Source organism: Rhinolophus hipposideros (genome assembly GCF_964194185.1).
Source record: "Rhinolophus hipposideros genome assembly, chromosome: 20".
Taxonomy (NCBI): domain Eukaryota; kingdom Metazoa; phylum Chordata; class Mammalia; order Chiroptera; family Rhinolophidae; genus Rhinolophus; species Rhinolophus hipposideros.
Window position 1 is genome coordinate 31,920,494 of NC_138066.1, and position 22,412 is coordinate 31,942,905.

The following is a 22,412-nucleotide window of genomic DNA, read 5'->3' on the forward strand; positions in this document are numbered from 1 at the left end:
TGCCTCTAGGCTTCTCTGGGTAGTAAAATCTAGCCTTCAGTGAAGTCTTGCCAAAGGTCACAGCCTTGGGGACAATTAACAGAAGGACCTGTGCCACACTTCAGGACTAAGAAGTCATGGGGAAAGCAGCCTTGCTCCATTCCCTAGGTCTGTGTGGAGGGAACAACCTTAGCATAGGGGAAGGAAGGCTTAACCCAATCCTGTGGACTATGTCAGCTCAGTACTAAAACACCTTTGGGGAAGCTACCATGAGACTAGGGCTCCAAGCACCCCTGTCTGGATACTGGGGAATGGATACTATGACCTTTCAGTTTTTCCAGCTTTGGGTCACTGGTTCACCCTCTGAATATCTACTCATCATGGTGCCTACAGGTGTTGGGGGTGGAAATTGAGGCAGAAAAGCAGGTTCTTATCTGAATGTAGCCACTAGATAAGGGCTCTTGGCTCTTCACCCTTGCACCCAGCCTCCCTCCACCATTATCCAGGACTATCTGTTTCTGCAGCAAAGTAGCTTCCTGCCTTTTCCAGACCCCGCATGTCACCACCTCTCTCCTCTTCCCTCCCCAGGGCCAGCTCACTGGCCACCAAGAAGCCACTTTGGATTCCAGCCAGTTTACGCAGGCCTTGCCCCTCATCTTGTTCTACATTTCAGTCCCCTGTCTATGACCAGCCCTTATACTGGGGCGTCCCTCAGAGCAGGGGCAGGTGTCTCCACCATAGATTTTCACCCTCCCAAGCTCTAAGACCCCTGCACCAGGCTGTCTACCTGGGTGTCAAGTAGATGCCATCATCCATCAGCCTGAATGGGGTTGGTAAGGGGTAGGCGGTGGAGGCAGGTGCAGTGTATACAAACTGGGAGCTGTTTATTGGTTGATGTGAGAAGCCTATATACAAAGAAGGCACAAGGAGGGGGAGGGAGCTCCCCTGCTACAGTACCATGGAAGGGGGAAGGGAGCCTGCTAACAGGCAGGGGGCAGGAGGGGGTTTCTGGAACCAGTTTCTACTTCCAGAATGGGTCCATGGGGGAGAAGGCAGAGCCAATTGGTGATGAAAGCCAAGTACAGCCAGGAATTCCACTTCGAGGCCCCCAACCCATGGTCAGTGGGGGCACAGTGAGGTCTGGCCAATGGGGCAGGGACAGGGCTCCCTCCCTGTCCTACATTCAAACGTCGCTCCCTCTGTGATCGTGTGGGTCTCTCCAGGCCCTTCAGAGGTTAGAATGGTAGAGGCAGGTGAGGAGTGTTATTTCCTCTATCCTTCCAACCTCTCCTTGATCCAGGATCAGTCCCCTTCTCTGTTAAGGATTCCACCATGCTCCCAGGGAAGTCCCAGCACAGCGTGTCCAGGCTGTCTCGCGGCTTGTCCATCTTTGTTCCTTCAGGCTGCATTCCCTTGCTAGTGCATGCCATGGCTGAGGAGAAAGGCTTCACAGCGATCCATTAAAGAAAGCCATCCTGGGGCCCTGCTTGCTAGTTCATTCTGCTCTTGTGCCTGAGTATGCCAGGTCCTGCAAACTGCCCTGTGGGGCAACCTCAGGCAGACCCCACGCGCTCGGGCATGGGACTACAGCTGAGCGCCTAATGGGCTGTTTGCTGTCAGTAGTTTTAATCTCGAGAGCAGAGTCCATCCAGTGACTATGGCTCAAGATGGGTCCAGTGTGAATGGGGGAGGTGTCACCACATCGGGGGCCTTTTCCCCCTGGCTCTAGCAGACGGCCTTTGGCTTGGTTTTAGCACAGGCAGAGGCTGGGACACACGTGTCCATACTCTATCTGTGGTGCACAGGTACAGTCCACAGGCAGTGGGACCCACGTGTGTCCAGGACACAGGGCTGCGGTGCGCTTGGCATAGCAAGGTCCATGGCCCCAGCCCTCGTGTGGGGAGAAGCCCGTGGCCAGACAGCACATGCATGTGCTCAGAGGTGTGTGTGCCTGAGCCTGCTGGTGCCAGCCAAAGGCAGTGGCCCCTGTGGACTGTTGGGGTATAACTTATGATAAATAGAAAAACAGGACACTGGGGGCACAGGGGTGGGATCAGGGAGGACATCAGTAGTATCGGTCCCAAGTATGCCAGCTGGTCACCCAGTGCTTCTTGGTGGGCACGGTCCTTCCTGGAGGTGGGTAGCGCTCCTCCTCCCGGATCCGCACCGCATGGTACTTGGGCATGATCCGGTAATAGCGGGTCCGCTTAAAGAAGTCAAACTGGAGTTGGGAGAAAAAGTGGGAGGACATCAGTATCCAGCCCTCAAGCCAGTGGGAAGATGTGCCCAGCCCCCTCCCCCCCACCTAGAGGTCCTCAAAGCTAGGACCCTTGATCCAAACACATCTCCCTGCGCTGAGACGGGGAGGCAAAGGTTCCCACCCCAGGCCCCAGAGGAAGGAGGAATTGAGGAAAGCGGAGAGGAGAGGGAGAGGCAGATGGAGGCAGAGGGACAGCCACCGAGATTGCTGATGGGATGGCTAGGAAGGGTGGTGGTCTACCCTGACCACAATGTGGGGAGTGGTCATTTTGCCACCCTGGAGGGGGCTCCCAGGAGGAAAAACGCTGGTTCTTAGGAGGCAGGGCTCTACTAGTCCTCTACTTCCCTGGAGGTGGAAGCACTCTGGGAATTTGCTTGTGAACTACAGAGATGGGGCCTAGCCTCGGTCTTGATCCTTTTCTAATCTCCATAAAGCAAAGGGGCCATGGGGAGGGTTCTAGGGCTCCCTCTTGGGGCCACAAGTCCTTGAGGGGCTCAATGGGGAGGCTGGTGAGAGCAGATACCCTGAGCTCTCCCAGCGCATGAAATGGAGGCAGAGTGGCCTTTGGGGTGGTGCTGGGGACAGAGTGGGCCCATAAAGGAAGAGGAGCAGATAGGACAGAGTCAGAGGCCCGGGCCAGCTGAGGGGCTCAGGGAAGAGAGTCTGGAGGCCTTGTTACCCAGGTGGGCCGGGGGCAGGGGCTGCCCCCTCAGTAGTCTTCGGTCAGCCTCTCTGTCTCTGATGGCTGGCTCTTCATCTCCGCCTTCTGTCTCTTAGCTTCATACAGGGCACGAGTGCGGGCTCGCTTGAAGAAGCCGCACTGCGGAGGGGAGGAGGTGGGGAGGGGCCATCAGGGGAGCTGTGGGGGTCCTTGCCAGCGGCATTCATGGACTGGGGCTTAGGGCTGGGGAGCCTGGAGGCATAGGTCCCAGCCCTAGCTGGGTGGTATGGTCAGAAGCCAGAGTTCCTGGATTCCCCTTTCCAGCTAGCAAGTCCCCCCATTAACCCAGGCAGGAGCTCCCAGTGGGTGAGGTGAGGGTGGGCAGGGGGTAAGACTGGAAGCTGGGGGGACAGTAGGAGGACTAGGGGAAGGGTGGGGGTCAGATGGAAGTGAGGAATGGGATGAAGGGAGAATTATTGAGGGTCTGCTGGCAGGAGGTCCTGGAGCGGGAGTCTGGGTGGAGGGCTGGGGTCCTAACCTTCCATAGCAGCAGAATGATGAGCCCCAGCAGCAGCAGCCCAGCAGTCACAGCCACAAGCACCAGCCACAGTTCGATCTCGGCTGGTATCTCCTCCACCAGCTCAGAGTCTATGTCCACGGAGAACTGGAGGGGGTGAGAAGGGGCTCAGCCCTGTGTTCGCCCCCTTAGGCCCCATGCTCATCCTTCCTGTCCCAGCTTGGTCCTCGACCCTGCTGTTTGACCTACTGCCAGTAGGGGGCACTCACAGACTATAAAAAGCCCCTGCCTCCCCACTTACAGAAGCAGATTCATCCATTTGGTTTCTCCTAGGTGCAGACCTGGCTCCAAAGGAGCAGTCTTAGACCTGGGAGGCAGCCTGGAGCTGGGTTTGTGACCCACACTTCAGGGCTTGGGTACCAGCTCCATCCCTGATGAGCTGTGTGACTCTGAACAAGTTATTTCACCTCTCTGAATCTTCATTTCATGTTCTCTGATAAGAGGATCATAAGGCATATAGCTGAGTGACCAAAAGCAGGGGTTCTGGAGCCAGCCTGAGTTCAAGCTTCAGCTGTGCTATTCACTAGCTGTGTGACCTTGGGCAAGTCATTTAACTTCTCTGTTCATCTGTAAAATGGGGGTTATGATAATAATATCTACCTCATAGGTTGCTGGGGAATATTAAATGTTTAATATAAGTAAACTGCTTTGAGCAATACGTGGTACACAGTAAGAACTCCAGAAATATTTACAAAAAAAATAAATAATGCACAGCATATAGTACCATTCTTTTTCTTCTACAATGCATATATATTAAAATCATACATATAATATAAAATTATATACTATAATATATATATTTTACATGTATAGAAAAATACTTTTCTGATTATATATGATTATTATTTCTTAAAACTTATTTTGATTATTTTTTAAAAATACAGATGAGTAAACAAATGGGACTGCATCAAACTAAAACGCTTTTGCACAGCAAAGGAAACCATCAACAAAATGAAAAGACAATCTACTGAACAGGAGAAGATACTCACAAATGATACATCTGATAAGGGGTTAATATCCAAGATATATAAGAAACTCATGCAACTTAACACCAAAAAACCAAACAATCCAATTTTAAAAACTGGCAGAGGACCTGAGTAGATAGTCTCCAAAGAGGACATACAGATGGCCAACAAACATATGAAAAGATGCTCAACATCACTAATCATCAGGAAATGCAAATGAAAACCACAATATCACCTCACACTTGTCAGAATGGCTGTAACCAATAAATCAGCACGTAACAAGTACTGGCGCTGATGTGGAGAAAAGGGAACCCTCATGCACTGGTGGTGGGATTGTAAATTGGTGCAGCCACTATGGAAAACAGTATGGGGGTTCCTCAAAAAATTAAAAATAGAGCCACCATACAATCTAGCAATTGCACTTTTGGGTATTTATCCAAAGAAAACAAAAACACTAATTTGAAAAGATATATGTGCGCCTATGTTCATTACTGCATTACTAATAATTGCCAAGATATGGAAGCAACCTAAGTGTCCATCAATAGATGAATGGATAAAGAAGATGTGGTACATGTATACAATGGAATATTATTCAGCCATAAAAAAGAATGAAATCTTGCCATTTGTGACAACATGGATGGACCTAGGAGGTATTGTGATAAGTGAAATAAGTTAGACAAAGAAAGACAAATACTGTATGATTTCACTTATATGTGGAGTCTAAAAAAAAAGGAATATACAAAACCAAACAGAAACAGACCCATAAGTATAGTGAACAAGCAGATAGCTGCCAAAGGAGAAGGTGGTGGGGAGGGAAGAAAAATCAAAATAAATAAATAGAAAAGTTTAGCCCCTCTCAATTTTTTATCATTGCAAATAAAAATGCAGATAATGTAAAGAATATTAAAAGTTTCCAGTAATTCCCTGGAAATAATTATCTTCAACATTTTGGTAAATCTCTTTCCATAATTTTCAATGTAAATGTTAAACATATATACTTTTTTCTTCCACATAAATGGGATCTACCATGATTCCCCGAAAATAAAACCTAGCTGGACAATCAGCTGTAATGCGTTTTTTGGAGCAAAAATTAATATATAAGACCTGATCTTATTGTACTATAATATAATCCCAGGTATAATATAATGTAATATAATTAATATAATATAACATAATATGTATTGTATAATATACTAAATATAATATAATGTAATATAATATAATACCGGATCTTATATTAATTTTTGCTCCAAAAGATGCATTAGGGCTGATTGTCCGGGTAGGTCTTATTTTTGGGGAAACACGGTATGTGTACTGCACACTCTTCTGCGACCTGCTTCCCTTTTCACTTAATATCATCATCTTTTGATGTCAATTAATAAAGATCAACCTAATATCTCTGATGACTGCATAGTCATTGTAGGAAATGTATCATAATTTATTGAACCAACCTACTGAAAGACACTTAGATTGTTTCCAATTTTATGTCATTATAAACAATGCATTAAAATACCCCCATATATTTATGTTCACATACTTGTCCTATTAGCTCCTTAAGATATATTATCATGTCCTGGATCAAAGGAAATGTGCATTCCAAATTTTAATAGATATTGACAAAGTCATTTCCAAAAGAATCCATCAAGGGCGGCCGCATGGCTCAGTTGTTTAGAGCGCGGGCTCTCAACAACAAGGTTGCCGGATTAATTCCCACATGGGATGGTGGGCTGTGCCCCCTGCAACTAAAGATTGAAAACAGCAACTGGACTTGTTGCTGAGCTGCGCCCTCCACAACTAGATTGAAGCGCAACGACTTGGAGCTGATGGGCCCTGGAGAGACACACTGTTCCCCAATATTTCCCTATAAAATTGATTTAAAAAAAAAGAATCCATCAATTTATACTCCAATCAAAAGCACCACTGCCTTCTACCTCATCAGCACCAGACATTATTCTTTTTCATATTTTTAGTCTGATAGGGAAAAAAATCTTGTTGCTGTTATTTCTATTTCTTTACTATTGAGTTGGACATTTGTATTTCACCCTATGAACACTGTGTTTCGTGTTAATTATGACTCACACACACAGCATTTTTAACAAATCAAAGGTTTGTGGCAACTGCAACGAACAAGTCTATCCTATTTTTCCAACAGGCTCAGATGATGGTTAGCATTTTTTAGCAATAAAGTATTTTCTAAGTAAGGTGTGTATATTGTCTTTTTTAGACATAATGCTATTGCATACTTAGACTACAGTGTAAACATAACTTTTAGATGCACTGGGAAACCAAAAAATGTGTGTGACTTGCTTTATTGTGATATTCATTTTATTGCAGTGGTCTGGAACGGCACCTGCAACATCTCCAAGGAATGCTTATGTACAGATTTAAAATTACACGTACTCTGAGTTGTCAGACCTTTCATTTGTGACTTCTGGGTTTAATAAATGAACTCCCATAATTAAAGATTATCATTAAATTATTTTCCAATTTTTCTTCTGGTATGTTGGATTTTATTTTCCATATTTAAGTATTTAATATAACTCAAATGTATTTTTGTTTATGGTGTGAGACAGGGGTTTGTCTTTACTTTCCAAATGTGTTTCCCCAACAGGACTTAATAATCTACCTTTCTCCACTGATTAAAAATGCCATCTGTATAATGAAATAAATTTCTGTTCTGTTTCATCAATCTTTCCGGCCCTTCCTCCACTACCTTAATTTATTTTAGGGAAAGTACCATGACATATTTAACTAACCCTCCATTCAGCTCCTAAATGTGTCTCCTACATATCTCCACTTATATCCTTTTCACAACAAATTATTAGCAATTTTTCATATTCTTCCAGATGTAACTTTTTTTTTCAAGTTTCCACAGAGATGAAACAACTTCACCGAAATGTTGTGTGGATCAAGTAAGCTCAAGCAGAGGTTCTCAACCCTGGCTGCACATTAGAATCACCTGGGGGACTTTAAAACATACCAATATGGGGGTTCTACCTCCACAGACTCCCAGATTTCACTGCTCAGGGGTACGGTCCAGACACCAGACGTCCTCCGGAGGATTCCAAAGTGCTTCCAAGATTGAGAACCACAAAGCTAACGTGTGAAAGTACTCTGAAAGGATGCCATGTGCTGCCATGCCCTGGCCAGGCACTGCGGTCTCATTAGCACGCTCACTCACCGGCACGGTCTGGTTCTCCATGTTGATGGTGGGGACGCTAGTTCGGAGGAATAGGATAGCCCAGCTGGCTACCCTGACTCGATCAAAGTCTCTGTAATCCTGGAGGGGAAATGGGTGGGTCAAAAGAAGCCACTGAAGCCCCTCTGAGCCTCCTCCTGACCCTAAGCACCCCGCCCCAAGGCACCCCCCCCACCACACAGCATCCTTAAGCAACACCCAAAGGATATGACAGCCAGGCCTCCCCACACACAAATGTACATCATTCGTTCATTTGTGTATCAGGTCCTGTGCTGGATGCAGGGGACAGCAGAGGCAATGAAGGTCACAGTCTAGGCAGGTCTGTGGGCTAACTCTGGTGTGCCACCTGCTTTTGTAAAGAAAGTATTTTTGGCACAGCCACACCCATTCAGTTAGGTATAGTATATGACAGCTTTGTGCTACAATGGCTGAACTGCATCGTTGCAACAGAAACTGTGTGGCCCACAAAGCTGTAAAGTCATTTACAGAAATCTAGTCATTTACAGAAAATGTTTGGTCTGGGTGGCATGAGAAGGCCGGCGTGTGAGTAACTGCAACCTAGAGTGGAGTGTGATAAGTGGCATGTGTGGCTTCTGAGAAGGTTCTGTGGATGTGCAGAGGAAAAGTCATCAGTTGGAAAAGACCTCACTGGTGGTGAAGCATCCGAAGGAGACCCTGAAGGCTGACTAGGCGTTTACATGGAGAGAGGACCGAGGGGGAGCTGGCATCCCAGTGGGGAAGGAGCTGCTGCCAAAGGCATGGAGGTGGGAAAGTCATGGACACATGACAGGACAATGGACGCATGAGGGAAAGTCATTCTGGCTGGAGACAAACATGTCCACACACAAGCATACAAACTAATACTGACATGGCACTAAGAGACAGGTGTACAACCTGTCAGGCACAAAACATGCTGATGTCACCAACACAAACACACACACACACACACACACACACATGCATGAGGTCTTGCTGTGAACTTGGCCTTACCCTCTCCCTGTTGTTTGCCCCACCCAGGTGGGTAGCAAGGGAGACCTGCAGAGCCAGGCACTGACCTCGATGAAGGTACTGTTCCACACTCGAGCCTGCACTGTCACGTTGGTGATGACGGGGGCATCAGGAATGGGGCACTCCAGCCATACACAGCGGGTCTGATCACTGGCACAGCTCTGAAGTGGGCAGGGAACACAGGACACAAGTCAGCTTAAGTCTCCAAATTCTTCATGCCTCACCCCTTAGCTTCAACTCCTCCCTCTGGCTAACTCAAAGGGGTCCGCCCTCATCCCTTCACTCACGTACACTCTCCCCACCCCCACACTTACACGGTTAAGGCACATTCTTTGGACACTTACATGTCTAAAGTATATACAGATGCTGGGAAGTGGATAACATAAAATCTGATCCCTGTTCCCCCTCCCAGCTCCTTCTACTGGGACACTACCTCTTACCTCTCCACCCAGCTCGACTTCAACTTGCTTCCCAGGCCTCTTCCGCTCTCCCTCCAAACCTCTGTCCTGCCCCTCCTCATTCCCCAGCCCTAAGGGCCAAGGCTTTGAGCAGCTAAATCACCCCCAACAGGCTGTACTCCTGGGAATAGAGCCAGTGTCTTGTTTGCTCCACTGTATTGGCTGCTCCCCAAGGGCAAGGGGCAGTAGGATGCCTTGTGAGGGCAGAAGATGAGTCTGCCTATTCTGCCTGGGAGCTCCTGAGGGGAGAGCTCCTGGTGAGTAGCACCTATCCCCCTTGCTATGTGCTTCCCCTGGGCATGTGGGCACAGTCCTGTCCAACCCTGCTCTGGCCACTCACCAGCAGGGTCTCAGACTTGGCTTTTTTGGCAGCAGCCAGAGTGACAGGCGGGGGGCCCTGGCCTCCCCCTGGGTCCAGCTGTCGACGCCTGCGCTGTGGAGCTGGTGGCCTGTCCCCAGGGACCTGAAGAGAGAAGAAGAGATTTGCTGGGAGGAAGGAATGGGAGCAGAGGTGAGGAGAGGAAGAAAGGGCAGGGGGAGAGGCAGGCTTCCAAAGGGGTGGGAGGGAAGGAAAGGGAAGACACTGGCCTTTCTGCCTTGTAGCATGTGAATGAATGAGATGCAAATGAAAGATCCCTGTGGTGTCCTTACTGATAGAGTGAGGTTGAGAGGGTTGACAAGGTCTCCGGGTGGCTGGCAGGGCCAGGACCCATTGCCGTGGATGGTGATCTCCGTGGGGTACAGCAGCCACTTGCCATTGATGACTTCATAGGGCCACTCCAGCCCTAGGATCAGGGTCCCCAGGGCTGCCAGTCCTTCTCCCACTGGGCCCACCTGTGAGCAAAAAGGGTGTCATGACCACTGTCTCCTGGAAAACCACCTCCATTTCATCAACCCCCAAATCTTACACCCTGGGAACTCAGACTCAGAAAGAAGTGACCCGTCACCCTTCCCAGGAATCTGCATCCCAGGATTGCAGAGGTCCTCTTACCTGGAACTCATACTTGAGAGGGCTTCCCACATCCTCCACAGTTTTCATGCCAGACTCACCCATCACTGTTCCCCCAAAGTAGCTTTGTAGCCGGTGATTCACCCTAGAGGTAAGAAAGATACTGGAGTCATAGGGGACCGGAGGGGCCCTGACAGAAGGGGTGGGTTAACTACAGCTCCTCCGACATCAGGCAGACCTGAAATAAATTCCAGCTCTGCCATAGCTGTGTGGCCTCAGGCACGTTATTTACTCTTTCTGAGCCTCAGTTTCCTCGTATGTAGATTCCTCTACTGCTGCCTGCTTTGCAGGGGGAATAACAATAACAATAACGACAGTGATTGTTGTTGTTAAGCGGTGGGATGACCCAAGAGAAGTGGACACCTAAGAATACCAGGCCAAGTGAGGTGTGTCAAAGAAGACACCTTGGGAGACACCTTGGGGACAGGAAGGCCCTAACTCAAGCACAGCACGCTGGGGGTGGGGGGGGGGTGAGGTACACACATGCTGAGCGAGGCCTGGAGAGTGTAGTCCACCAGCAGAGTCAGGGTCACGGGCCACAGGTTGTCCTGGTGACTTGACCTGGGAAGGCAGTGCAGGGAGTAGGTGAGAAGGTGTGTCAGCTGAGGCTAGGGCTGGGGGAGTCCCCAGGACACCTTAACCCTGACACAGACTGGCTTTGCAAGATCACTCACGTGGAGAGCTGCAGCTGAGCCTGGAGCTCCTTTGTGTGTAGGGTCACTCCGTTGACCTCAAAGGCAATGAGCAGTTCCATCTGCCATGAGGGCCAGGGAAGCAGAGAGGGGCATTTAGAAGCAGGCAGGGGTGAAGCCATGGTGGGGAGAAGGGCTGGATACTATGCTAGAGAGTTGGTTCTCTGGCCTCCTTTTCCCCCCATTCTGGGCAAGGGGTCTCCACATCTCTGCTCTTTCATCTTCCCAGCCTCATCTTTTCTTCCCCTTTCTCCTTCTCTGTCAATAACATCTCTGTTACTTTTGAGCTACATTACCTTAAGCATGTTACTGAAACTTTCTAAGCCTGTGTTTCCTTTATGTAAAACAGCATCTACCACCTCAGAAGGTTGTGAGAATTACACAATATAAAAGAAGCAAAGTGTTGGGTTTGGGGCCTGGCACAGAGTAGGTGCTCAGTAAAATTGGTTTCCTTACCTACAGCTGCTCTGACTTTGTGCCTAGCTCCATAGTGGCCCCATTTTTCTCAGTTTCTGGATCTCTCCCCACCCTTTACTTTATTTCCTCCTCCCCCACTCTGGCTCTTTTCTTCATGGAAGGCGGGGAAGCAGGCCGGCAGAAGCAAGAAGAATCAGGAGCTCATCTGAGGAGCAGCCTGGCAGCCTGGCAGGGTGTGGGCAGCACTTACTTTCTGGTTCCGTTTGAAGGGGTTCCCCAGCTCACAAAAGATGGTCTCGTTGCCCTGGCAGGCCCCAGGCTGAGGAAAGAAGACAATTAAGTCTAGGTGGTCAGAGTAGGGCTTGTCCCACCCCTTCCCCTGTGGCACTGTGTCTGAAGCCCTAGAAGCTTGAGAACTGGGTTCCCCTAGCAACAGATGCCGTAGGCACCTAAGGAGGTCCAGCCCAGAGGAGAGAGGACATAGGACAAATGACCACACATGTAAATGACATGCATGTAAGGATGCAAATACGTGGTGGAGCCCTGGTTGAGCACTCACAGGGCGCACTGAAGACAGCAGCAGGCCCTGAGTCACAGTCAGGTTAAGCAGTGCCTCATGGGCGTCCTCCCCAGCCCGCTCTCTGCTCGGGAGGTTGGTGACGTTGATGCTCAGGAACAATTTCCGGACGTCTCTGCTGTACTGGAGCCTGAGGAAGGAGCCCAGGACTCGACTCAAACGCCCGCCCGGGCCCGCCCCAGATCAATTGGGCCCCACCCATTCTCGGTACAGCCAGGCCCGCCCTCTACTCTCACCGGGAGAAGAAAGCCCCTTTTCTAGCGAGTGAAGGTCAGCTTCACACAGCCTACTTGGCCGATTGAAGTCCAACCTCTCAGCCTCGCCTTTTCCTGAAGCCCCGCCCCTGGCCAGTGAGGCCCCGCCCCTGGCCAGTGAGGCCCCACTCCTCAGCTCTTACCCGGTCTCTGAGCTCCCTGACCAATAAGCCCCGCCCCTCAATCCCCGTTTGCCAATGAAGGCCTCCCCACCCTTGGCCAATCGGCGTGGCCCAGGGCTCACCTGTTCATCCGCTTCCCCTGCTCCGACACAAAGGCCGCCTGCATCTGCAAGTTGCTGTCACACTTGTTGTCCTGCCCGCACTCCTTCTGGAACTGGATCTGGGGGTGGCCTGAGACGTGAAGGTCCAACCACCCACAGCCCTCCCGGCCCCGCCCTTCCGGCCCCGGCCCCACCTACCTCAGTGTAGTTTTCCAGAGCCTGCGCCTGGTTGAGGACGGGGTAGGCGTCCAGGGACCGCAGCCCCAGGCGGGGGCGATCGGGCATTCGCAAAGGTAAAGAGTAATTCATGGAGATTATGATGGGACGGAGTTTGTCACGAACGTTGTCCTGTGAAGGAGAGTGAGCTCAGCTCAGCTCTGCACTGCTCTCCCTACCGAACTGAATCTTCCCACCACGCTGAGCCCCCAGGGAGGAGATTAGGCTTCCTCCACCCTGAAAACCCCCCAGTAAGGCTGAACCTCCTCTGGTCCAATCATCAAATTGACCCCCTTCCTACCACCTTGACCCACAATTAAGGAAGGGAGCCTCCCTTCACCCTCAGAATCCCCAGGTTGAACTCTCGCTTTCCACCCTGATGTCCCAGAGAGAGCGGCTGAGCTTGCCCCCCACTCACGGACCCCTTTCCCCAGAGCTGAGCTGAGCCAAGTCTCACTCTTCTCAGGGGTGAGGAGCCCTTTGGTTCCATCCCCACCCCCAAGAGTCTCTGTCTTCTCTACCACGTGCTGGGTGCGTGCACTGTATACCCTGAAGACCTATGGCCTTCCAGGCACACCTCCCCCACCTCTGTCTCCGGAGAGACCCCAGCCCCTCACCCTTCAGCTGGGGGGTGCTGACTATTTCCTGGAGGTATATGGAGCCATGCCCCTTTCCTGGACCCTCCCTCACCATCAGGAGCAGCTCCATCGTCTGGCAGCGCGTCTCTGGCATGGAGAAGTACCCATGGAAGACAGCGGACTGGCTCTGGGCAAAACGAAGCCGGGGAGGGCGGCGATCCCGGTCAGCCTCAAGTGTATAGGCCAGGGCTGCAGGTGGAGGATGGGCAATCAGCAGGTGACCAGGTGAGCATGGCCACCCTCACCCTGTACCCCAGCACTCACTGATGTTTCGCCTGTAGTTGGGGTTCCCAGCACTCTGGTTGTAAGCAAAGCACAGCTCCACCTGCACACTGTTGCGGGGGTGGGGTAGGGGGGATGTACAGAAGGGCCTGGTCACAGTGGGACCCAGATATCCAGGCCCTAGCTCTCACCCCCTTTACTGGTCAAGGGGAGGACCCTTCAGGGGAAAGGCAAGGGCAAAACTGGGGAGTCCACAGAACTGGTCTCAGGTGTCCCTGGCTCCTTCCATCCCTACTCCCATTAGAGTCATAGAAAACAGGGATAGAGGTCACTAAAGGGGAAACTTAAGTCATTAATGTGGCCCAGCTGGTCTTGTGCAGGATCCCCAGTATAGGTCTTTTTCCATCACCCAACCCCATGCCATGCTTCCCTGCTCTGTTTACCGCTGCCTTCTCATCCAATGTCCTCACTCACACAAAGACCTTGGAGTCATCACTCTCATGGTCACCATCTTAGCACTAACATATTTTGAACACTTAGGGTATACAGAGTTCCATGTTAAGGGCTTTTTGTACATTAGCTCCTTTGATTATCACAACCCTATGAATTGGTTAGTATTATTAACTTTGTTTTATAGGCAAGGAATGAGACTCAGAGAGATTAATAATGTGCTCAAGTTGGCTTTTTTCTTCCCCACATCCATCCACCTAAGTGTCTCCCTCATCCTCTGGGATTTCACTCCCCAGAGCCTACGCTCACCACTGCAGTGGGCATAGCTGGGATTTGAAGCAGGCTGTCCAGAGCTTCCACTCCTAACCACCATGCATTACTGCCCCCGCCCCCAATTCATCCATTACCTTCTACAAGGGATTTTGCTTTTTAATGAGGCTGGGTAGGGAGGGCAATGCTTACCCCAAGAATCAACCCTCTAATAATGGTGGGAAATCAGGAGTTGCCAGGGGAGGGGTTTGGGAGCCAGGACCCCTCCTGGCCTGCCAATACATAAGGAGGAATGGGTGGCAGAGTGGGGGTTGAGAATCTCACCAAGAGGTGTCTGTGCAGAGCGCGGGGTCCAGCACAGATGGCCTGGCCACCAAGGTCCTATGAAGGATATTGATGACAGGCCGGGCCCTGCATAGAAAACACACAGACATCTGTGCCTCCTGCTGCCCCAGGCCAGGCCAGGCCAGAGCTCAGCCTCGTCTGGACCTGGCGCTGAGGGTGGACAGAGATAGGGCTCCATACAGACGGGGTTGGAGGAAAGAATGGTCCCTATCCACTGTTGGTTGCCTTGGCTCACCGCAGAAGCACGATGCGGTCTGAGAGACTCCCTACTAGCAGGTCTGGGTAGAAGTTCTCATCCACATCCATCCGCCCACTTAGGGAGTAGCCGAAGGTGGCCAAGCCAGGTAGTCCCAGTTTCTCTCCGTGGATTACCTGGGGACAAGGGGAGCAGTGGGGACAGGCTCTGGGGTAGGCTCTGGGGAGTGGGATCCAGGAAGAATAGGGAAGGGGTGGGTAAGCGAAAGGAGGGTAGGCCCCCTCAGTCTCTGCCTATCCATACCTGCTGGGGCTGTCGGAGGAGCCCCCTGGAGCTGCTGTGGTAGATGTACACTGTGCCCAAGCCCTCGAATGGAGCTCCCACAGCAATGTCTGGGAAAGAGAGGTACAATGGCGTCACCCCCCAGGGACTGTGGGCCCCATGTCTCCTCATCCCTGTGCTCCAACCACAGAGCCCAGCATGGCCTTGACCTCACCCTGCCAGACAGTACTCAGACCATCAAGGAACAGAGCTCTGCATTTTAGGATTAAAACTGTGACCATCATGCACTCAATTGTCTACTTTTATATGTGGGAAAGTAGGTCCAAGGGAGGGAAGTGACTTATCCAAAGTCACAAAGCAAGTTAATGTCTCAAGCAGGCCTACATTCCAAATTCCTGACCACTAGCTGGTGTTTATTTTCCCTTATTACAGTGCCTTCCATCTCCCCTACCAACCTTCCCTCCAGACACTTGTTTCTTCTAATGTCATCTACCAGCAGGATCACAAAAGAAGGTAGTTATCAAGTACTCATCTTGTTTAATCCTCACAAGAGTGCTGGCGGTAGATACTACTGTCCCCACTTTATAGATGAGGAAACAGACGCAGAAAACCCAGTCACACAGCTAATGAGCAGAGATCAGGATAGTAGAGCCCATGTCTATCTAACATGGAGGGGCTGGAATTTTAATCACAACACTATAGTGCACTTTACTTGTAACTATCCAGGCTTTTTACATTCTTACCATTATTTCCACTAATAAATCTAAAATGTTTTAGCTTCTTAAACTTGACTGACCTCCTACTTTGCTGCTTTTGATCTGATAAGGCCTAAGTAACCAAAATGCCACGCTTGTTAGAAAAGTATGTAGAGGAAGAATAAGTAGGTCCTGAGTGGAAACCGGATACCTCTGCTATCAGTAAGTGCTTGGGCTTTGTTCACTGAACTTTCTGGCACCTCTTTTGGCTCTTTAGGGGCTCCTTTTGGTTTTTAGCTATGTTCTGGGAAATCGAGGATGCCAGAGAAGTGACTTCCAGATAAACCAGGTGCTCCCATGGCAAGCAGGCTCAACCCCTTGATCTGTCTCTCTCCGTGACACCCCAGGTCTGATTGGTCCCTAAGTGCTGCAGCGTTCTGGTGACATCCTCTATACTGGGGCTCCCACCTTGTCCCAGTTCCTGGTCCACCTGATCCACTACATTCTTGATCTTAACACTCCAGCCTTGTTTCCCCCATCTACCCCACATCTCCTTCCAGAACCATGTCTCAAGGCACCAAAGTGCCATGCTGTCATGTCCCATCCTGCCCCCAAACCTCCTCTGGACACCCTCTGCCATTACCCAAATGTAAAGCCCCAGTTCCTCTGCCTGGCTTTCAAGGCATCCACCTCACCCCACACTACCTCTCCAGCCTCGTCTCTGACATGAACACCCCATACCCGCTAAAGGTGGGCACAGCAGGTGAGCACCCACACTCACGCTGCACCCCCTCTGCACCCCTCCACTGTGCACTCAGCCCAGCCTTCCATGCCCAGTGGTACATCCACTCCTCGCCTCTGCTGGCGCCCTCCGCACATCTTCTCTCTAGTACTGCTGTGAGCTCCCTGGGCCTGGACCCCATCCCATCTCTTCTTCGGGCTCTGTCAAGCCTGGTATGCAGCTGGCAGTCAGTCTGTGGGGGTGCTGGGATGGGAATGCTGGCTCATACCTTGGAATCCATCTTGATTGATGTCACCAATGCTGGCCACGGAGAAGCCAAAGGCAGAGCGACTGGGGCCATGGAGAAGGAGGGAGGGGTGAGCAGGGAAGGAGGTGCCTGCCTGGTTCATGAAAACATAGATGGCACCCCCTACCTCCTCCTTCCGCTCAAAGTAGTAGGGGGCACCCACTAGGAGGTCCTGCCACCTGCACAGGAAGGAAGGAAGGAGGGGGAAATAGGAATATGAGGTCAGCCCCCAGTACGCAGCATAACTCTTGTTTAAAAGGCACAATTGTACCAGGGCACATGGTTGTACAAAATGGCACCTCTGGCCATAGGTTGTGGGAAAGACATGGAAATGCCAACATGACCCATCTAATAGAAAACACATGAGGAGAAACCATGCAGAGATCACACCCACACAGCCCACATCCACTAGACCAGGGGTGTCCAAACTTTTTTCAACGTTTTTCACCCAGGGCCATATGCGGTAAAATACACAAACAGCCGGGCCACTCACTCGAGATGAAGAACATGTTGCCTCACCTGGTTTATTTAAGTAAACTAAACATATTTTTGGAATTTGCTGCGGGCCAATTAACAATGGATCGTGGGCCGCAGTTGGCCCGCGGGCCGCAGTTTGGACACCCTCGTACTAGAGCCATACAAATGACAGGCATAGACAAGGAACTGCAGATGTCATGCAATTAATATGTAAATACTACAAATCCAATAAAGTCTGATTGCAAATCAGCAGGCAGAATTGACTTGCAAATTCCTGCAAACCGCATGCAAATAAATGCACAATTGCAAGCCTTCATTCCTCCAACTTGGCAAGCCAGCCCCCCCTCACCGTTCTCTCGGGGGCCCCAAACAATGACCCTGGTTTCTCACCCATCATTGTTCAGATCTGCCAGGGCAATGGCGCTGCCAAAATAGGCGCCCACCTGCGTGCCCTCCAGCACCTGCCTCCTCCGCAGGTCTCCGCCTCCCTCCCGGCTCAGCAAGAAGACAGCGCCCACATGTCGGTGCCGCGGGGCACCCGTCACAATGGTGATGTCCCTGGGGTGCAAGATGGCGCTGCCCACTTGCATTGTGTACCCTGGAATGGGGGTAAGGTGGTCAATGAAGGTCCCAGTAAACTTTGTCCCCTTCTATTTTGGACCCACCCCTGAGACACCTCCCCATTATCTTCTATTGCTCTATTCTAAGTTTAGGAAAGAAAGTGGACCCTGGATGCCCAACCCCCAGTATTGCCTGCATACTGGACTGTGAGCTCCATGAGGGTAGGTGGGGGACTTTGCATCTTGAGTACATACAGGTGGTGCTCAATAAGTGCTAGTTGACTAAATGCCACTAGTCACACGTGCACCCTGGCCTCACTCTTCCACCTGAAGGTGAGAGGGCCAACATGCCAGGCATTGAGCCCCCCCACACCCCTTTCACCCATTGGACCGCCACAACTGGACTCACCAATATAGAGGTTTCCTTGGTCCTCGGGATCCTTGTAACTGTATTCAGCTAAATCCCAGTCCTTCCGCTGAATCATGTAGCTATTTCCTTCACAAGGATTTGGGGAGGGGGAGTATAAGTCACCATTCCTTTCTTGTACTATGTCCAGGCCCTCCCCCAAGGGAAGGATAATAATAACCTTTTTTAATATTTGTGAGCACATTGCCATATGCAAATCACTTCCCCTTTACCAATTTTGCGAGGTAGAATGATGACCCCCATTCTGCAGATGAGGAAAGTGAGGCTCAGGATGGGGCACTCACTAGTTTGTAGAGATATGGCTGGAATCTGGTCATCCAGGCACCTGGATACTAGATGACATTTCCCCCACTCTACACACTGAAGCCAGACCCCACGCGATTATCTCCTCCGGGTCCTGCCCCCAAACTCGGGCTACCTCCCTGGGCCCTGCTTCCGGGGGCTGCTGCTGGAGAGGACCTGCAGCCCTGCCCAGGTTCTAAAGGACCAGGGGGTGGGAGGCAGGACACAGGGGCAAGCAGAGGACTCAGCCTCAGGTGAGCCCAGAACTGTGCAGGATAAGAGGCTGGGCTCCCTCTGCCTGTTGATTCTGCAACAGTTGGATGCAGTAAGGAGCGCGAGGTCGCTTTTGCTACAGGCTGTGGAGTGGAGAGGCAGACATGGAAGGGGCGTGGGCCGTCCAGCAGTGTGTGGCATGGGAGTTCCAAGCATGGGCCTTGATACAAGGGAGTACTCTGCAGAACCGGAAGACTGGCCTGCATGTACTGACATGAGCAAATGCCCAGTTTACTTGTAAGTGAAAAGAGAAAGTAGCAGAACAGCATGTTTAGTGATTCTGTTTGTGTGTGTGTTAAAAATACCTATAAATTCTAAAATAAGTCTGGATGAACCATAGATACTGGGTAGTATACCCTGGGAAATGGGCTGAGGGAGAAGGGTGGGAGAGGAAGGACACTTACTCTTTATTTTACCAAATCCTACTGTAACATTTAGTAGTCAGACCAGGAGCTGTCCTACTCTTTAAATACGTTTTTAAATGGTTAAACTGAAGTCAGATGGACCTGCATTCTAATTCAGGTTTCATAACTTGCTGTTAGTTTGGGCAATTTACTTCACTTCTCTGAGTTTAGTTTTCTGTAAAATGGGTACATAGAGTATTTTAAGATTAATTAAGGTAACAGGTGTAAAGGCTCTGGCACATGTTAAGTGCTTTAAAATAGGAGAGGTTGTGGTGGCTGCCAATATTAGCAAAGGGGCCCTGTCTCTTCTGCCTTCCAGTGTGGAGGGTCTTGGCTGGCTGTCCCAGTGGCTAACTAGGGTGGGTGGTCTCTGCTCCTCCTCTTCCCCCATGGTTCCCACCTTTCCAGTTGTAGGCACCAGGAGCGCCAAAGTACACAGTGTTCTGGGTGAAACCACCGCTGGTGCCCAGCTGACACATGCCCGTCTCCAGGTAGTCAGTGTTGCTGTTGCACATTTCATTGTGGTAGGTCTGCCACTCATCATTAGGGTCCAGCTCTAGGTCATTGCCCCGCACGTAGCACTTGCCCACCATACGCCGCTGGTCCTCCGACCCCGACCACAGCACCTGGGTGTAGCGGTGGGCACAGACCTGGGGACCCCACCCCAACACACAGCCTGAGTCCGCAGCAGGAACCCAGGAGCCGCCGTCTGTGTGACCCTGTGCACCTCTGGCTTTGTGGGAGAGGAGCTGAAAGGGGTCTCCTGGCTTTTCTTTCTTCTCACAGTGATGCCTGAACCTGCATCTCCTTTCCAGAATTCAGAAAGCTGTTCTGAAAGTTGGGAACACTTTTTGGAAGGCCAGAAGCTACTGGATTTGAGAGTGGCTCAGAGAGCTTGGCAAAACGAAGAAGGGAAAGGATGAGGGAATGTGGGGTTCTGGCTCTTGGGCCTAAAAAAGCTGGATACCGAGCAGATGAAGGAACTTGCTTCTCTGCTGACTCCAGATGACCTTGCCCTCTTAACAAAAGGACCACTATTAAAATAATATGACGACAATAATAATAGCAGCAGCTAACACTTACTGAGTGCCTACTATATGCCAGACACAATTCTAAGCTCTTCACATATTAACTCTGTTAAGCCTCCTAACAACCCTATGGAGTAGGGACAATTACCTTCCCCATTTTAGATAGGGAAACTGAGGTACAGGGAATAAGTCTCTGCCTAAGATCTCACATCTAGAGAGGCAGAGACTGCTCAATTTCAGGCTGTCCTATTCTGAAGTCTGAGCTGTGAAGCACGAGACTGTGCTGCCTCTCGCAGAATTTCTCCCGGCACACTGAAAATGCTCCCTAAATAGTTATTGGGCAAATCAATCAAAGTAGGGTATTTGTAAAACAGCCAGGGGCCAGGCAAAATCCAGAACCAGGCCTATTTCTTGTTGACTTGCCTTTTGTGTCCCTTCTGGGTGTGAGCTTCACTTAGAAGGTGCCCAGACTGACCTACGTCAAGTTCCTAGTGTTGGCACAGTGCCTGGCACACAGTAGGTGCTCACTAAAAACTTATTGAGTGAACAGATGGGTGAGCAGACAATGCTGAAGGACCCAGGATCTAGAAACACTTTAAATGGATCCTAGACCCACACCATCCATAACAGGGGTCTAGAAAAGGTATTTCAGTGATCTGATGCAAACTCGGAGCTTAAAATAGTGTTCAAAGTGACAAATCACAACAGTGCTGGCTATGGGGGTGACAGTTGATTGGAAGGGGCACACTTTCTGGAATGATGTAAATGTTATTTCTTTAATGAATGTTGGTCACACAGGTGTATAATTGATCAAAATTCATTGAAACATTTTGGTGTATGTAAACTTTACATCAATTAAAAAAATTTTTTTTTAATTGTCTATCTGGGACTCAGAAACTGAGACCCCAGAGGCTGGCATTGAAGAATGTGGGCAGGAGGTGACAACTGACAGCAGAAAGTGGCCCCAAATCCTATCCGGGTGAGCTGGAATCAGCAGGGCTATGCCTCTTGTGCCAGCCAGCCTTCCAGGAAGGAGCAAGACCAGGCCGCAGGACCCTGAGGCTCTGTCTGCCCTTTCCTCCTCGAAATTCCCTCAGCTGGTTCCCATGAAGGGTGAGCATGGTGGGAGTGGGGGAGGGGTGAGCAGGGAGGAAGTGGGTGATTCAGACAGGACCCAGGCTATGCTGGGCCTTGGGAAAGTGCCAGGCACCCCCCCTCACCTTCCCCCTCCTGCCAAATTAAGACTCAAAGGACACACAAGCCCGAGGGACACAGACAGCTACAGAAATGGACATTTGCAAGATCCCAGCTCATGCACCAATGACCCCTCTGCCCTCCGCTTTCCTCCCAGCCCCTGGGAGATGAAGGAGAGGGCTGGAAGGGGCGGGACAGCTGACCGGGTGTGCCCACTTACCAGGACTCTGCCTGCAGGACCCTGGCTGGCCACAGTCACCCCCAGCCACATGTCCTCAATTATGTGATGGTCGGGGTCACCTGTGAACATGGAAGGGAATGTGAGCCAGGGCACCCCATCCTCCCACTGCCTAGAGCTCCAGAGTCCCGCGGTCGGTCGGTCCCTCTCGGATCCTCCACTCCAGCAGTGCAGCTCTCCCTACTCCCCTTCTCCAGCCCATCAGAGTCTTATCTCCACAAATCCTATGTGGTCCCTTTCTCCTCTAGGATTCTCTCTTCCCAGCTGCACAAGAAGTGACTGGCAACTGCCCTGGGGAGTCTTCTGTCTCCTCCAGGTCATTTCTTTCTGTGCCATCCCCTCCCCCAGGCCCCTGACCCGGTACTGAGGCCTAGCCCCTTGCCCTCACTTCTCTCTGTGATGTCCATCCGCTCACAGTCATCCTTTTGGGCAGTGAGTGGGCACAGGTACACAGCACCGGTCCGGTTGGCATAGTCATCAGGCAAAGCAAGGTCCCGGGGGGCACCAGCCAGGAGCCTGGGGGACAAGGAGGGAGGGGGCCTGAGCTCAGACTCCCCAAAGCCTGCTTCAAACAACTTGCCTTTACTGAGCATCTGCTCTGTGCCCGGCTCTGTGCCGGGCTCTGGGGTTGGGAGATGGATGAATCCCAGCCCCCTGCCCATTGTAGGGGAAGGCAGGCAAGGAAGCAGACCCCTGCAGTCAGTGCCTCATGAGAGGAACGCGGGAAGCAAACCAACCCGGATTCTGCATGGGGGGCAGTCAGGGAGGCCCACAGAAGAGAGGACCTGGTGTGAGTCTCACGATGACGACCAGGGTTCACCAAGTGACAAAGGAGAGGACGGGTACGTCAGGCCCAAGTACGGCATGTGCAAGGGCCAGGAAGCATGAGCAAGCAGCGTGACTCAGGG

The 22,412-nt window shown here is 50.8% G+C and overlaps 1 protein-coding gene across 4 annotated transcripts in view; it reads right to left on the minus strand.

The window, feature by feature from the left end:
* Positions 1–838: 838 nt before the first annotated feature.
* Positions 839–22,412, minus strand: part of ITGA3 (integrin subunit alpha 3) — a 29,036-nt gene continuing 7,462 nt past the window's right edge. The window contains exons 2-26 of one of the 4 annotated variants that reach the window (XM_081028653.1): positions 21,893–22,020; positions 21,487–21,566; positions 19,445–19,694; positions 18,068–18,154; positions 17,489–17,696; positions 16,604–16,800; positions 14,920–15,008; positions 14,656–14,792; positions 14,400–14,486; positions 13,398–13,465; positions 13,186–13,322; positions 12,478–12,627; positions 12,301–12,398; positions 11,785–11,932; positions 11,476–11,544; positions 10,791–10,870; positions 10,600–10,677; positions 10,099–10,201; positions 9,759–9,941; positions 9,448–9,570; positions 8,697–8,810; positions 7,624–7,722; positions 3,439–3,564; positions 2,919–3,059; positions 839–2,200 (exon numbers count right to left, since the gene is read on the minus strand). In XM_081028653.1, the coding sequence (XP_080884779.1) occupies positions 2,949–3,059; positions 3,439–3,564; positions 7,624–7,722; positions 8,697–8,810; positions 9,448–9,570; positions 9,759–9,941; positions 10,099–10,201; positions 10,600–10,677; positions 10,791–10,870; positions 11,476–11,544; positions 11,785–11,932; positions 12,301–12,398; positions 12,478–12,627; positions 13,186–13,322; positions 13,398–13,465; positions 14,400–14,486; positions 14,656–14,792; positions 14,920–15,008; positions 16,604–16,800; positions 17,489–17,696; positions 18,068–18,154; positions 19,445–19,694; positions 21,487–21,566; positions 21,893–22,020 (2,950 nt within the window). In that variant the 3' untranslated portion in view covers positions 839–2,200; positions 2,919–2,948. The remainder of the gene's footprint in view (positions 2,201–2,918; positions 3,060–3,438; positions 3,565–7,623; positions 7,723–8,696; positions 8,811–9,447; positions 9,571–9,758; positions 9,942–10,098; positions 10,202–10,599; positions 10,678–10,790; positions 10,871–11,475; positions 11,545–11,784; positions 11,933–12,300; positions 12,399–12,477; positions 12,628–13,185; positions 13,323–13,397; positions 13,466–14,399; positions 14,487–14,655; positions 14,793–14,919; positions 15,009–16,603; positions 16,801–17,488; positions 17,697–18,067; positions 18,155–19,444; positions 19,695–21,486; positions 21,567–21,892; positions 22,021–22,412) is intronic. The other 3 variants (XM_081028654.1, XM_081028652.1, XM_081028655.1) reach the window with 3 other exon arrangements.